This window comes from Rhinolophus ferrumequinum, chromosome 16, assembly GCF_004115265.2.
Source record: "Rhinolophus ferrumequinum isolate MPI-CBG mRhiFer1 chromosome 16, mRhiFer1_v1.p, whole genome shotgun sequence".
NCBI classification, from domain to species: Eukaryota; Metazoa; Chordata; class Mammalia; order Chiroptera; family Rhinolophidae; genus Rhinolophus; species Rhinolophus ferrumequinum.
The window spans coordinates 40,694,173-40,711,620 of NC_046299.1; the positions used below are offsets into that span (position 1 = coordinate 40,694,173).

The window sequence follows — 17,448 nt, forward strand, 5'->3', positions numbered from 1 at the left end:
TGTATTTCTATCACAGCTTAGCTTTCCAGTTTGTTTTCTTAACTATGCTAGTCCATGTTGACCGTCTACCTGAGCTTGTTTTCTTGGAACTTCCTGCTTCGATTTGGGAGAGAGCCAGTAAATAATCATGTGGTTCAAGTTCACTCATTTTGCAAACTTTTTGTTCTTCCAAGTCCTAACCTCTTCCCTCTCTAGGTGCGCACTTGCCCTTCCGATATAGTCTCAAACCGTCAGAGCAAGAAGAGCAAGATTTTCTCAGAGGACAACCTGTAGTGCTCAGGAAAGGACCAGGGTACATCGGGATTGATCCAAATGCACTGTCTGAGGACTGAGTATGGTCAGTGTTCTGGAATGTTCAGCAGAGGAGCACAGCAGCCACTTGCCACTATTTGCACTCACGGGAGGAAATGCAAATTCTAGAGCTAATGAATAATTCCTTTAAAGTGCATATAAGTAAAGCAAGCTCTGCCACCTCCTACCTTAATACAACTCCACTTCACAGAATTTCAAAATAGGACTTATTCAGGCCATTTAAAAATGTTCTCAGAGCCACAATTCTAGAGCAGCACTGCAGGAAGCAGAGCACATATTGAAAGAGGAAAAGTGAAACAAAGAGAAATAGGTACCTTCCAATTTCTATGATTTTTTTATTGGCATTCTTACTGTCTCAAACAATGCCATATTAATAGTTTCTTAAAGGTTGTCTCTCTCTCACGCTGACAAACCCCACTGCAAACAGTGTAACTGCAACATTCTGGGAAGTAATGTCTACTTTCAGAAGTACACTATAGAGCTGCCATGATGCCACCTGCTTGACATGTCATGCTTTCCAGGTGAAGGTGTTCTATAATGATGGGTCCCTTCCTGGATGAAAGCAATGATACCAACAGTGACATACAAGGCCATGGCCTTACCATGTGTCATGGGTCAAGCACTGTGCTAAGCAATTTATATGGATCATTTCATTCAGTCATCACAATGATTATGCAGCAGGTATTATTACTGGGCCTGTGTTACGGATGATCAAGCTGACACATACGTAACTTGCCAAAGAGTACACAAAGTAAGCCGCAGGGCCAGTGTGGGTCTCCAGCATCTGACTGTGACAGTGTTTACGCGGACACTGTACTATACCTCCTCTCTGCTGGGAAAGGGAAGGGAAGCCACAGGCCACCTCCATTACTGTCAGACGAGGTAGTCGGGCAGAGGGGAAGTCCTGGTGGTAACCGAAATGTCTCTCGTCTTGCTGTTAAGAATGTCACAGGCTACGTGATGAAGGAACTTGTCCCGGACCCCATCAGTGGTCCAGCCTACATCTCAGGGCTCTTTTTCTCTCCATGCTGCTACAACTTAAAGAACCTTCACCTCTTCAGGTGAGGGCCAACAACATAGGTCCCACAATACACAGTGAGATGTTAATAAGTTCAAATGGACGTACAGGTTGAAGATAAAACGATTCCTTTCAAAATTATATAAGGGATTCTTCTTTGATGTGGCATTCAGGGAATGAAGTGCAAAAAGCAGAAATGAGGCTGCATGGCAGGCTTAGGGCAAGTTCTCTATAAAAGGCATAGCCCCACTACTCTGCCCTCCTCTTACTTACTGGTTTTGTTCCTCCAGAGGTGTTAATATCACCATGGCAACAAGAATATGATCAATGCAGTGGCCACATAGCTACTTTCACATAACTCACATTCCTTTGCTAATGCTCTCAAATCCCCACTTTCATTCTGAAGGAGGATTATATAACCGATTTAAAAAATGTCTTTGTCATTAATGCTGGTGAGCCGATTCTAGGAGCTAAGCCTATATTTGAAAATCGGTGTCAATAAAAATGAATGTATTTATGTGTGTGTTTCATCTTTGTAAGGGCAGATACCTAAATGTTAAAAAAACCATAAAAGGACTATTATGGGTGGTCTTTACTTTCTTTCTTTTGTTTTCTTCTATTTTATTTAAAAAATGAATTGTACAATGAGGGGAAAATATATTTAACAATATATTTGCAATGGTACCACCACACAAACCAAAGTAGAGTCCCCAGAAGCCCTACCCCCTTGCTGCCTCACAGCCTTTCAGGACAGGGTACCTTGGACATAATAGTGGAGCCTCTGGAATGCTATGTTATAAAACCATCGCAAAACTCAGCCACACTCTTATGGAAGAGATGCCCATCTCTTCTCCATGTCTGAGTTGCTGATGTCCTTGCTAGCACCCTCTGGTGGTGGTCTTGTCGCCACAGCCTGAGGCCCTGGCTTAAAAGACCCTTAAGTGAACAAAGTTTGGAAACAGCCCTTGCTCAGTAGCTTTTGTTCTAGGCTTGTCTTCTAGGGTCACGTAGAGTGCCGAAAAGCAAGCCTCCCTAACGCTTAAATAAACTTGCCCCTTGGTGTCTGATAGTCAATATTGGGTTTGATAAACTGGCCTAAAATTCTACTATTAGCATCTGATGGTTTCCCGTCGCCCTTAAGGCAGCTGACGTCAGTTTGGGAAGCAGTTCTCTTAACATCAAGTGAGGTTCAGTCTGAAATTCTAATAGACTAGGGAGAGCACGGGGCTTGAGGCAGGCAGGTTTAAATAGGTGCTGGGTACCCAGGAGTAGTGGATAAGGGAATTCAATAACTAATACATCAAGCCCTTCCCAGTAGTAGGTGCTGGCTTTACCCTAGGGATTCCAAAGTTTGTAATAATACTCAGGCCTGTCCTTGAGGAATTCAAAGTCTTAGAAATGAGGTGAAGAACAGGATGCGGCAGGCATATTTCATTACACCTCCACTTCATGCCCTCATAAGATTGTGAAGATGATACATACAAAATGCTTAAGAAAGAAGCTGGAACTTAGGAAATCCTCAAATTACAACTACTTCATATCATTAGAGAAATTTTACCTACAGAAAGAAGGAAGCAAATGAACATCTACTGAGCGCTTATTTTGTAACAGGCAGGATCCTTGATGTTTTCACATTGATGCTCTCTGACGGAATGGAATACAATAGAACATTCCAGTGGCTCCATTAGTTTGTCCAAGGTACCATTTTGTGTAAGGTAGATAAAGGGCTGCCAGGCAGCAAACACAAAGGCTCTGCCTTCTTACAGTACAGCAAAGAATGGTTCTCTGAAAATAAAATGCTTGCCTCACCTAAAAAAACAAACAAAAAAATTAAAAGAAAATCTAAGTGTCAAAAAATGTATTCTCTGTTATTGATTCCTTCACTGGAAGATTGAGGAGAGGAAATTCATGTTAAAGCCATTAACACGGAGGCATGCGGTGAGCACTTGGGAAGAGAATATTTACCAGATGAGAAGCTGGAGATAGAGGGTGCAAAAGGCATCTCAGCCTTCAAGGGGCTTAGCTAATAAACAGAATGTGCAAGACAAACAACACTATATAAATAAAATAATATTAAATGTCCACTGTGAGAGAGGAAGTATAAGGTGCAATTAACACACATAGTGTGTTGATAGGGGTAGAGACCCATTTTAGGGGGTCAGAGAAAGTGTCTGAGGAATAGGATACAGTCACTCTTTACACAGATTAAAAAGCTGAGGTTCAGAGAAGTTATGTAACCATGTGGCATAAACTCTGGCAACTGGAGACCTCTCTTGAGATCTATCTCAATTTTTGATATTTCTGAACACCTCACAGCATGGATTAGGTAGAAATTACTATTTTAAAGTTTCTAGTCACTTTTTTACCCCTGTTGAGAAGATTTTAGTTTTATTGTTGTTTCCGGTGGTGATGGTGGTGGTGGTGGTGGTTTTCTGGTGGTGGGAAAGGCAAAAATCCTTTTTTGGAGTTAAAAGGGGCAAGTTTATTAGGAGTAAAATTGCTCTGCATAACAATTCAAAGGATCATTTGCCTGGAAGGAGAGTGAGTTACGTTTACAGATAATTGTGACACTGAAGGGAAGGACGGCCTCACACTGATGGTGTCTCAGCTTTGTTCAAAAGAACTTTCTGTGATGATGGAAATGTCACATATACTGTGTTAATACAGGAGCCACAGCCACATGTAACTACTGAGTACCTGAAATGTGGTTCTTGAGAATGAGGAACGGAATTTTAAAATTAATTTTATTTAAATTAAAGTCAACGCCCACTACTGTGTTTCCCCGGAAATAAGACCTAGCTGGACCATCAGCTCTAATGCATCTTTTGGAGCAAAAATGAATATAAGATCTGGTCTTATTCAACTATAAAGTCTTATTTAACTATAATATAAGACCGGGTCTTTAATATAATATAATACTGGATCTTATATTAATTTTTGCTCCAAAAGACGCATTAGAACTGATGGTCTGGCTAGGTCTTATTTTCGGGGAAGCATAGTAGTTAGTGGGTATTATATTGAGATAGCCCACATGCAGAGAAAACAGGGTTTCCCGAGAAGAGGTTAAGGGGGCTTGGAGTCTGGTTAGGAGATACATTGTAAAAGGGGTTCCCGCTGGTGGGGAATGAGATAGACACTGCCACACAGTGGCCTTTGGGGGCTGGGGGAGGCAGTACCCTGAGGTACCCTGAGAAAGGGGTCATAGCCTATGGACTCTGGGGACAGAGTTGTCCAGAACCAGTCCTTCAGCTTTGCCTCTGCTTTGAACTCCCTTTGTCAATCTCCAAGTTTTTAGAAAAGTCCTGTTTGGCATTAGAGCCTAGACTTAGTTGTGCTTTGGGGTATTCGGGGAGAGACTGTGTTGACTTTGGAGACCAAACAAATTAGTAGAGTAAGGTCAGTAGGTCACATAAGTCTGAACCTCCAAGCCTGGCCCATACTAGAAGCTCATTGATAACCGCTAGGTTGGATTTAATCGGGGAAGGAAATCTCCAGATAGTGTCTATCCATGAACACTGTTTTGCTCATGCATGTGCTGAACCATGGTGGCCTCTTACTTGGGCAGAACTTAAGTCTGGCACTTTCGTTTATCTACCAACAGGTTTAATAGTTCAACTATCTAAAAAACATTGCTCTCACTTTCACCCCAAATTAAAATACTGTATATTAAACAGAGTAAACTTTCGTATAACTTAATTGAATTCTGAATGTGGCCCAGCACTTGCCCCAACCTTGTTCAAAACATCTGATACTTGAGAAAGGCAGTCCAATGGACATGTTAACTACATCATGCCAAGTTCTATCACACACTTAGGTAGAACACGATAAAGCTAGGTACCTGGCCCACAGTCTCTCAGCCTCCCTGGGCAAGGTGCCTTCACAGGTAGAGATTTAGAATCAATAGACAGTATGGGGCAGTAGGAATTGAGCTTTTTGACGTGTAGTAATTAAAGATATTGTCAACTATGTAATTCACTGATCTTACTAGAAGGATTCATATGATAAAAATCATATTTGAGTTATTGCACATACACAAAAATCAATAACTGTTAGAGTTACTTGTCAAAAATAAAAACTGCATAACTATGATTCCCTTTCCACTACTTATAGCAAACCTTCTAAGACCTCAATTTATTCTCTAGTTATATTCACTGGTTCATTCCAGCTGCTGGTAACATTTACTTTTTTTCTGTTTCATTCTTACATGTCTTACTTTGTATATTTTAATGTGTAAACTACCTGAAATCCTTTTAGAAACAAACGAGTATAGCCCTCCCACATCGAAATTCCTAATCCTGTAGGAGATCAAACCCAAAAAGTACTAAATAACAAGACCAAGAAAAGGATATGTTATTCAATGCTGTTTCCAAAATAGGAAGTTGAATAATATTTTACAAGAGAAAGGTCAATGACAGGAGCGAAGATTAAGTTAGGTGTTGCATTATATTTGACGAAAAAAAGCTCTAAGACAGAAAAATATCAATCTATCCTCTTCAATCAATAAAAGGGACTTTGCAGCCCTCCACATAATATAATTTGGCCTTTAGTTACTCCGGTGCAGAAATGCTCCTTACTGGAATGAAATCAGTAGCAGCTCTGGTGCGCCTTGGTTATATTCTCTTCCCCAAGAGAGCTACAATGATTTGCTAAGAGAACAAGGGTCACACATAAATTCAGACACTATAAACGCCATCTCAGCAGACTCAGTTCAAAGAATGAAGAATGCTGGTGCTGCATTACAGCACTCAGCAACTTCTCTATTAACTCCGGGCAGCAGACCCATGGGGCTGAAGGGGTCTTCGTGGACAATCCCGAAGGAAATATTTAAGCTGTCACACAGGATAGCTTACATATATAGAGCAAAATTACAATACAAAAATAAAAACCGACATCATAATAAAAATCTAAGAAAAGGTGTTAATAAAACAGATAACTGCTATAAATCGGTTACCATAATTGCTACATCGGCGCATACGTATGCCATGGGCTAGGATCTGCTTTACTCCTGCATAAATTAGCTAGCCCTGCAAAGCAGCACAAAAAGCAATCCGTTCTACTGTGTAGTCCCTTTAGTCACACCGCACTTGTTTCTGCCTCGTATTTGCTTTGGAAATGCCCATCTACTATATACAGGAAAAGATCTGACAAGTGGTGTCCTTGCTCCTATTCCCTAGCCCTATTTGCTAGCAGGTAGCCATTCTCTAAATCACGCCCTCTGCCCACAAAGAACTATAAAACTGTATCTGTCCATCTTCAGTGATCCTTCCCAGCCAGGATAACGAAATCACAGCCCCCGTAGACAAAGGTTGCAGTTGTTTTTCAGTCTACCTCTAACCATCTAATCAATATCTCTGTCTATACCTGGTTGTTGAAGCATATGATTTATGGTTATAATTTGGAGCTAGTTCTTAGCAAATATAGCTTAATGGTCCCCTCTTTATTGTTCTGACCAGGTAAAAATCTGATCCCATCTGTGTTCAGGGTCTTTTACTCTCACCTGCTATTTCTGCTACATTCCTGAGGGCTGTGACCTGGAAAGACCGCACTAAAGTTGGGAAAAGAGAGGCCTCCGCAGTACAAAAGTATAGATGCTGAATTACTATGTAACAGAACTACCGGAGATTTAGAACTGAAAGTGGGTTTCTTGAGGCAACTAGCAGCGGCTGCAGTTAAGCTTTTTATGAAGACCAGTTCTTCCCAGACAACCTAAAGCAAGTCATCAATCACCAGCTTTGGAGGGAGGCATGGGCTGTGGGGTGTAAGCAGGAGTGCAGGCAGGCCTCCTATAAGGGGTAATCACATTCCACCACAGCCTTCAGCTCACAGGCCTATTAGGCCTCATTAATCAGGAATGACCAGAGAAAATGCTTTCCTAAATCAGTAACAAGTATGAATTGTAACCTGTTTTAAACAAAAGCATGATGTGATAATTTTAAATCACATGTGGTAATTCAGGCATGGTTAACAACGTATGTCTGAGGTCTCCATTAATCTTTAACCAATAAATTAGCATTGTTTATAATTACCACATCATTGTTTTAATGTAAATGGATGCTTTGGCATCGCCTGGAGCCTGAAAATACTGTAATTTGTCTGCTTAACTTGTTTAAACATGGCCCCAAACTTAGTTTCAGCAGCATCAGGAAAGTTCTGAACAGTGTCACAAAGACAAACCTCAAACCCTATCCTGACATGAATTTTCCAAATGTCCTACTTAGAACATGTGACTTAATGAGGCTTTTATAATATTGTGAATTACAGAAATAAAGCCAGAAGAATGCATCTTAAAGACAAGAACTTCCAGTTAAACATCGACATGCCCTGTTTATACTTGACTTAAAGGTGTGCGTAACTTTGTCCTTCAAAATGTCAGACGAGGCCTCAGGTCTGCCTTGTCGCTGAAGCTTATGAATGCGGTTAGTGCCATAAAAATGGAGCTCTAGAGTGACATGAGCAGACTGGCACTCTCAGGTCATTTTCACCATAAAGGCTTTTAGCGAGCTGAGGACGACAGGGTAGGAAATAGCTTTTATATTAGTACACTCTGAGCTCTTATTAATTTTTATAGAACTAATGAATTATAAGAAGGAAAAGAAAAATGAACCCCTAAGGTTACTTAAGGGAGACAGAATCCTGGAGTAGTTAAGAGCTTTGGGGCTGAAATCCTGCCTTTCCTAATGTGCTAGCTGTATGATCCTGGACCAGCTATTCCTTACCTCTAAGCCTTGGTTTCTTCTTCTGTAAAACAGGGATAAACAACACATTTTTTTGGTATAAGGCTAAAAGAGATAAAGATGCTTAGTCTGGCATCTGCCACCCACTAACTCCTTTGAAGACGGTATTACTTTTATTGCTGCTGCCATTGCTCGTAATAGTATTATGCCCTAGCTCCCTGTGTGATCTAGTCTCATTTCTGCTCTAACAAGGGAGGTTTTATTAACAATAATACTTCAAAAGCTGTGCTCAAAAATCATAGAGCTGCTGCTGTCAATGGTGACGATATCTCAGAGAGTGCCAAGTGCTTTATACAACCTCCCTCTTAATTCTCACAGTGACACGAAGAGGGAGTGATATATTGTTACTTAATGTCATAATTCATATTATTTTATCTTATAAATGAGGAAACTAGTGGACACAGAGAGAAAAGTTAAGGCCAAAATTTGAACCCAGAGAGTCTGAATCCTGAGTCCACACCTTTCGCCACTACTCCAATCTGCTGCTGGTGACGTTTCTGACGATTAAGCCCAGCACCAGCCCGGTTTTTACATTCAGAGCAATATCTCTGTTCAGATGTCCAAGTTGCTGTCCAGTGGTGCACAGGACACTGGAATTCCTGTCCCCCTGAATCTGAGCTTCCTTAGGTTACAGAATCTTGTTATACGTTACGAAAGTACGTAGGGGACAGAAGTTAAAGTAAAAGATAGTCTCTATTATTTGGGTTCCGAAGTCTGGGCCTCCTCCAGATATTCCCACACAGCACGTTCCCATCTGTGAGGTCCAGACGCTGACATAGGACCCTGTTGGCTGCCATCTGACCAATTTCTAGTAGTCTCAGCAAATTCAACTTGGGGGACAGTTTGTGGTTTCCAGTCGGGATTACTTGAATCACATATTTTATATATTCACCTATATTTATCACCCCTCCACCCTCCATCTTGGTTTACTTTTCCTGCTAGGAAACAGGCACACCTGTATAAAAGCAAGACGATCTGTCTCAACCTCCTCCTCGTGCTGGGGAAGGAAGGTTAAGCATCGTGTCAAATGCTTTAAGGGAATGTTACAGTGCAGTGCTCTTACCCTTGCGGTGAAGTCCACAGCAGCCGCTCGGTTTAACAGCAACGTGGCTACATTGATATTTCCATAGTGAGCAGCTATGTGGAGCGGAGTGAAGCCACTCTGTAAAGAAAACACAGCAGACGTTCAATTGATTCCTACCGGCCCCTTGTCTGTCGCATTAATACCATAATCCTGCCCAACTAAAAACGAGGAAGCAAAATATGCGGAGGTCCACATTCCATTCTGTACTAGGTTTCTTTCGATTCGTGCCAATTGCTCATAGTTTCAAATAAATGCCAAACTCATAGGCAGAGGAAGAGCCAGGAAGGAACCAAGGATGGGGATTGAGCAATTTTAGCAATCCAGTAGCAGAACACATACAGAGGGCAACGTTTCAAAAAGTTTAAATAGGGATGATAAGAAAAATCTTTATCACTCATAGAAAGTTCAATTAGTACCAACTGTTTTATTACTGATGACAGAATTGTCTATCGACTCTTGGTCAAAATGCAATTAGTTTTACATATGCAATACAGGGTCAAATTAACCAACAGTAAATGCCAATTTTAATGATAAAATCCATTTTGGGGAAGAGGTGCTAGTACAATTGGTTTTGTATGATGGGTGATTGCATTCTATGAAGAATCCACTGGTTGGTCTTTTTATTAGCAAATGCCTAGTCGGTAACACATTTTTTCTGATTTGTTCATACCAAGGTCATTTTACTTCCTTAAAAAAATGCTAAAACATGCAGCAATTCACTTAGTCCCCAAAGACTGAAACCTTATAGGAACTAGATGCATTTCTAAATTGTTAGCAAGCTCCTTAGCCATGCTAGCTATCTTACTGACTCTTGTGGAAGGGTGGGTCATATATTGGCACTGTTCGTAGGTAACTTTCATTTTGCTGACACCTCTGAGGGTTAAGTGTCATGCAGAACGCTAAAGAAATCAGTCCTAGATGAGTAGAATGACAGGGTTGTCTGCAGCTTTAGCTTTAGGTATAGCTGATAAGCATCTAAGCTGTCCAAATGTTCCATCTCACATTCCACTATCGCAAGACCCTTAAGTTTCAAGGATTCCTCGTTCTTCCTGTCCAACACCGGGTTCAGCTGCAGAAAGCCCTGGTAATCAAACTACTATCTTCTCTGGCACATGCTACTTTGGGGGCGGCGGTATAAAGCAAGTATCTAGCCTACAGAAGGCAACACAAAGACGACGGGAAAGAAATGAGGCAGCAGCACTACGGAATGGGAAAATGATAATGCAAACATAGATTAGATGTGTATGTACATAGATATATATATACCTCTGTTGTTCTATTCACCACCATCTAGGTTAACACATTTGGAAGCAAAGAGGAGGAAAAAATGAACGGTTAGTTTGCTATTGGTGATATGGATTGCAGAAAGCTCATGACAGCTAAGTAATGAGGATGAAAGCTATGATGTAACACAATAGGCACAGAAAGAAAGCTAGACTGAATGAAGGGCTACACAATGGCCTACTCCAAACGCCACGTTTCCTTCACAGACACTTTGAAGTAATACATGTCCAGACAACAGGAGTTTTTGGCCAGGATTCTAGCTGTTGGCATGCTCTCCACAGCTGATCAACACACAGTGCACTGCCTGCCGGTCGCCTTAGAGATCAACCAAAGGTTTATTTATTCACACGGTTGTTAGAATTTTGTCAGTTTTCACCCTGATGTTTGAGCTGAAGTGCTCAATACATTACAAATACATTAAAAGGAAGGAAACTATCAGGTTCATATACATCGATTTTGAGGTGGCTTCCCAGTTAGCATGCAGAGGGCAGCATCCACAGTTATCTCCTAGCTTTATATGCCGAGGAGGATGTGCTCTCAATTGGCTGACTGGGACACATATTTTTATCCCTTCTGGTGGGCTGAGTGTTTGGTATAAGCTTGCCGGAAGGGAGACCAGGCGTTCGTAAACTCTGGGAGCCTGACATAGGATAGCTGCAGGACCAGTCATTTCCTTTGTGCCTCACCTTTGATTCCACATCTGCATTGTTGTCATTCTGCAGCAGGAGGGCAGCGGCTTTCGTGTCGTCTTTTCGGGCAGCGATATGAAGAGCTGGAAGACGCACTTTTCCTTTAGTGTCATTTTCTAGCAGGAGTGAAACTACTTGATCATGACCTTGTTGCAAAGCTACTGCCAATGGTGTGAAGCCATCCTGCAAAGACATGGATGGGTCAGCATGAGTTCCAATGGACATAGTGCTTGTTTTGATTAACAAATAAGAGTTAATTTTTGTTTAGGATTACCAAAGCTAAGACATGCAAGTAAACAAATATATATATGATATATATATATGATATATATATATATATGTGTGTGTGTGTGTGTGTATAATATATATATATATGCAGAAAATAATAACCAATTTGCAATACATTTATGAAGTTTTCTTTCTGTTAAAAAGTGGTAGACATTAGCAGTGTAAATTTGAAAAATATACAAAAGAACTACATAAAGAATAAAAAGATGACATAATTTCAATAACCATAATATAATCTCAGTGAAAGCCATAACATTTCAAGTTAAATCCAGGCACAGTTTTCAAAGGAGCTCATTTCAGTAAGCTGTAAAAAATTCCACTGGTATTTTATAATTGTGGAACATGCTTGTCTGGTTCATCACTGTACCTTGTTGCCTAGCAGATATCTGGTGCTCAATCAGCAGGGTGAATTAGTGAACTATAGCAATTGCTGTTTTAAGAAAGGTCTACATGAAAGACTCCTCACTTCTCTGACCAAAGAGGGAAGGAGACACAAGGACCGGGCCAAATATAACTGGAATAAATTCAGACACACACACACCTATTTACATTTTGAGCATTCCCATTATATTGCCCTGGGACTTGACAAAGAGGAGGTAGGTACAGAGTTCACTGTGGTTAATTAATTTGTGGATGATCTAGTGTTGTTGACTTACAGAATAAACAGCATAGAGGAAAATCCTAGGACTGGCTCACGAATTTTAATTCTGAAATACTTTCATTACCATGCACTCAAAAGAATATTTAAAAATTATTTCTACCAGAGAATTGGCAAGTACGTTACTTATTACTTTATCTGGGTCACGATATTTCATTTCTATAGTCCTTGTGGCACAAATCGAGGGTTACTCCAAGAGAAGAGTGTTTATAAGGGAAAAAGAGAAAACCTAGTTACTTGCATACTAGTGCCTTCCTTGTTGGTATTCCTGTAATTTTCCTGGCTGGAAAACAGATAAGGGACCCTACCACTTATTTGCCTGAATGCAAATCAGCACATTTATATTGAAGGATGTAAAAAATATTGGCCCAAAGCATCTATGGGACAATGTTGCCCAGGATCTTTCTGTGTAAATCATTTTCTCCAGTCTCCTTACAGCTTAGGACGTGCAGACCATTCCTACCCTGAAGGCCGTACTCATGCAATTTCTCCCACCCTGAAAAGTCCTCCTCCTTGCTCTGCATATACAAATTCTATCTACTCTCCATGCTTTAAGATCCAGCTGAAGTTCCATCTGCTCCTCTCAACTTTTCCAAGAAGATCCAAAAGTGGAAAAGGATGATCATTAATGTAATCGGAAGGACGGTCCCGGTAGCCATAAGGAAGGTAACAGAGACAGGCTGCAACCATGATGGCACCAAAATGTTATCACAGGTTTACTCATAAGGACATAAAGTGAAGGATATAATTTAATGTTATAAGAAAAGTAATCTTCATAACTGTGTAAATAAATGATCTCATTTTCTTAAAGGTAACTATGTATTGTGTACATGTACAAAAAACTGAGTGAATAAAAAATGTTATGTCTAGGGAAAATTAACAGTGGCTTTTTCTTCTTTTTTGCTTTTTATTGTACGTTCTCATTTATGTACTATATTACTTTTGCAATAAAAAGAAAAATACATTTTTTAAAAATGATGGAGTGGTAAAAGGAAAATTGTGAATTAAAAGTTAACACTGCATCTCACTTTTAAAGCCTGAATGAAATCTAAGGGGTAAAAGTGACAACTCATGTCCATTCTAAATCAAAACTAAATGGTTACGTTTCCACGGAAATGAATTTTTAAATATACAGGGCCCATACATAAAGAAAACTACCAGAAAATAAACTGTAATTGAGATGATTAGCACTGCCAATAAGAATGTGCCATGAAACTAATAAAATAAAAATAAAAAGTAGAATAAAAAGAATGTGCTTCCTGAAGAAGCCAGTTAAAGACAGACACACAAAGTTGTTAGTATCTAAAATTAGCAGCTATAGATTTTGTTTCCAAACCAAGTTTAAATAGTTTGGTTTGCTCTGTACAGTTATTAAGAGAAAAATATAAGCCAAAAGGACATGTGAAGGCTCTCCAAGACAGCCTTCATTGCCTTGTGGAATATCTAGCACATAGTAGGTGCTTAATAATTACTAGTGGAATAAATGAACACATAAATTTACCTTGTGATTCAGAATCTTAATTAGCAAAAGAAGGAAGATACAGTATATATGAAAAAATACAATATGCAGTATACAGTAATATAGAAATGGTTTAAAAACCACTCTCATGCCAAAAACTTGATCCATACATGCAAGCTACAAGTAAAAAATATGTATTCAAGAACCTTGGCAATATCACATTACTGAATGAATCAAAAATCCTGTTAAAATTTGCTATCTAAATTATCCTTTCATTGCCTCCTACTGTTTGTTCTGTAAATACAGGCTTCTGTATAAATGACACCAATGTCTAATAAGAGAGTACACCATGCTGAGAACATTGTGAGAATAAAACGTCTTATTTTGTGCTGTTCTTTTTATTCTCTAATACCAATAATCCAAAAGAAGAGATTAAAATTCAGTCAAAGGCTCAAATATCTCTAGATAATCAGATAGCTGTTGTTTATACAGTGAGGCACCAGCAAGCCTCATGAAGACATAAATGTGACTTGTTCTTAGAATATTTATTGTTTCTTTTCTTAAAGCTACCAAAAAAAAAAAGACAACACGAGCTTAAATTAATACAAAGGAGTAAAAATATAATTTTAAATATAGCCTTTGCCAAAAGACTGCACTAGTGGTTTGAGGATCTCACAAACTATTTTTCTTTAAGTTAGTTGTCGTGCATCTCTTGAAAGCTTAAATACCAGAGAACAGTGAGCTACTGATGATTGGTGTACAAGGTAATTCAGATCTATTAGCAGAACGTGGGGCTTATGTTTGCTTCTAAAGGAGAGATACTTAGTGATTTGTACATCAAAGTCTAACGAAGAGTACTACCCGTCCTTCATGGATGAAGAAAGGATTTAATCATTTTCATTGGGCTATTTATATTAGTTAGTACGCCCATTCAAAAATTGGAATGGATTTTCTCTTGTTCAACAATGTCCCCTCTCGTCCCCATTTTCCCTGCGTACTGTGATAAAACCTGCACGTCGTACCTGAGGCACTGCACTCGGGCTAGCTATACCCCAGGTGTGAAGAGAGGCAATGTTCTACATCTATCAAGTATTTCTTCTTGTTATCACCCAGTAGTTATGACTTAACTAGCTTGAAGAATATAATTATAAAAATAATCCATTCTCCCGATAAAAATCCTCTACAGTACTGAAGGCTGTAAAGTGAAAAGTAAGGCTCCCTGCTAATTCCTCAGAGTAAACTACTTATAACACTACACTAAAGACACTTTCCTCCATCAATACATCTAGCCTTGGCTTGTTTTTAACAATGCTGAATAGCATTTTATTGTGTAAGTATAGCAATATTGATTAAACAGGTGTCCTAATTGATGTATATTTTGGTTCCTTCCAGTTAAAAAAAATATTATTCATTATGTTTAACTTCTCATATAATGTTTTTGCATTCTCCTCTAATGTATCTGTAATACAAATTTGGAAAAGTGGAATTGCTAAGTTACAGGGTATGTAAGTATTAATTTTTAATAGTTACTGACAAATTTTCTGCCAAAGTGTTGCAGCCAACTATCACCTTAACCAAGACTACAGGAAAGTTCCAATTTCTTCTATCCCTCACATTTTCCCCTCATCTCATGGGCATAAGACTGGATCTCATTCTTTATCTGATTAATAAATTAATATTTCTTTGACTATGAGTGAGGGTGAGATATTTTCATACATTTATGGTCATTTGTATTTCTTTTTGTGTGAACTGCCTCTTCATTTATTTAGTGGTTTCCCCCAAAGGCATGGTCTCAAAAGCTGGGTGAGGTTATATGGGATTCCTCTATTCCCACCTTTCTTGTGCCATTCAGGAAACACATCTGAATACAAGAAAGAGGGGTGGTATTAAGACAGGGATAAGCCTACATCAACTATTCTAATTCACTATTTTATTAAAAAAAAAAAATCCAGATTTTGGTCCTTTATTATCAGCATAGATTTATAGTGATACACTTCATAAGGGATCACAATCTTCCATCCGGATTAGTTTAAAACACAAACTGTATAACCTACCACAGGACAATGGACTTAAATAACGTTTAATTTAAAAATTGCTCTTCTATTCAAAGCTTTTTTTCAAATATCACCTTTATCTAACACTTAAAAATGTATACTAGTTTTGTTTATAAGTATGAATTAAATCTAATTGGTTCACTTTAGAAATCTATAAATTCAATTATTATAATTATCCTAACTTAACTTTGGGGGAAAAAAACAGATTTAAAACTTATGTTTCATCGAAATATTTCAAAACAGTGATTGCCTTTGAAACAAAATTAGAAGAAACAGAAAAGTGTTCTCAAGCAAACATGTAAATATTAAATAAAGAGCTCCATGAGAGGATAGAGCTAGGCAAACGTGGAAAGGGTATCTATGCAATGGAAAACTCTTTAAAATTAAATAATCGACTTTTTAATGTATTTCATAAAACATATGAATCTCCACATTAATATACAACTAAAACTGAAATACCAGTGACACAGATTCTCAATGTTACAATACAAAATGCCCGATAAACATGTAACCTTAGCCTTAGAAAGAACCAAAATGTCTTACCTCTGTGGCTAGGCTCTGGCTTGCACCGTTGTCAAGGAGAAACTTGACAACTTCCAGGTGGTTTTCCTGGGCTGCCATATACAAAGGTGTGAAACCATTCTGCAAAATAAAAAATACAATGTTTGTGGCTTTCTAGAGCCAATCTAGTTTTCCACTATACTGATGATATTATATGCTCCAGGAAATGCTTATATATAATCATCTTAATAATACTTTAATGTAGACAGTCATATTTATTAAAAAAACCTAAGCACAATAGCTTAAGTAGGATTTATAAGATAAATATCATTCCCAATTATACTTCATAATTCATAATTTGAAAGTAGTTCATAGTTAATAGTCTAAGTAAAATTTTTATGAATATATACACTTTAGATAAGTACATTCATTTAATTATCAACCACTTAATTGAGTTCCTATTATGAGTAAAGCATTTTATTAGATGCCATGAGGACATGAAGAAAAATACATTTGATCATAGTAGCTACCAAGCATTAGCTATTTTAAATAAAAGATGTAATAATTTCACATAAAATTGAGCACTGAAATAGTTCCTACTTTGAAAGGAATTTATATCCAAAGTTACCACAGATGGAGTAACTTAGAGCAATGGAAAGAACACCAATTCGCAAAAAGGCATACTTCAATTTCAAAGTAGAATTCAGTTAAGTAGTCTATTTTTTGTGTTTCCTTTCTTGCATTTCTTTGCAAAGATATAGTATTTCCATGTGCAGATTATATATATATATATATATATATATATATATACACACACACACACACATATATATACATTTATATGCAGATATACACATTTATACATATATTCATACATACATATATATGTATATACATTCTCTATATGTGTATGTGTTTGTCTGAAATGTTCCACCTGCCAAAGAACTTGGACTCAAGCAAATGAATGTGTACAATACGTCTTAAGCTTCGTATTAAAAAATATGTTGCGTATGTATTTCTTTAGAATAATCATTTCATATCTACGAAATACTGTAATATTTAAAAATCTTATTGCAAGATATATACATCAAAACATATATTGAAAACTATAATAGATTCTCTGAATAAATTTTTTTAGAATGTAGTTCTATTTAACTGAATGCTCTGGAAATTTTGCATATATTATGTAAATTCAAAGAATAAAAATAAATATATTTTAAATAAATGTCACCAAATATTACTCAAACTTTTGTAATTCTAAAAAGGCTTTGTGAACCTAAAAATATTTAGGTTCATCATTTAAATATCAATTACTATATGATTACCTTACTTATCAATAATTCAACCTCTGGTGACCTCATATTTTT

General features: G+C 38.0%; 1 protein-coding gene across 24 annotated transcripts in view; it reads right to left on the minus strand.

Annotated features, from left to right (window-relative positions):
* Positions 1 to 17,448, minus strand: part of ANK3 (ankyrin 3) — a 473,720-nt gene that overhangs the window by 180,459 nt on the left and 275,813 nt on the right. For 19 of the 24 annotated variants that reach the window (XM_033130259.1, XM_033130260.1, XM_033130250.1 and 16 more), the window contains exons 5-8: positions 16,124 to 16,222; positions 11,119 to 11,304; positions 10,415 to 10,438; positions 9,128 to 9,226 (exon numbers count right to left, since the gene is read on the minus strand). In XM_033130259.1, the coding sequence (XP_032986150.1) occupies positions 9,128 to 9,226; positions 10,415 to 10,438; positions 11,119 to 11,304; positions 16,124 to 16,222 (408 nt within the window). The remainder of the gene's footprint in view (positions 1 to 9,127; positions 9,227 to 10,414; positions 10,439 to 11,118; positions 11,305 to 16,123; positions 16,223 to 17,448) is intronic. The other 5 variants (XM_033130276.1, XM_033130270.1, XM_033130269.1 and 2 more) reach the window with 1 other exon arrangement.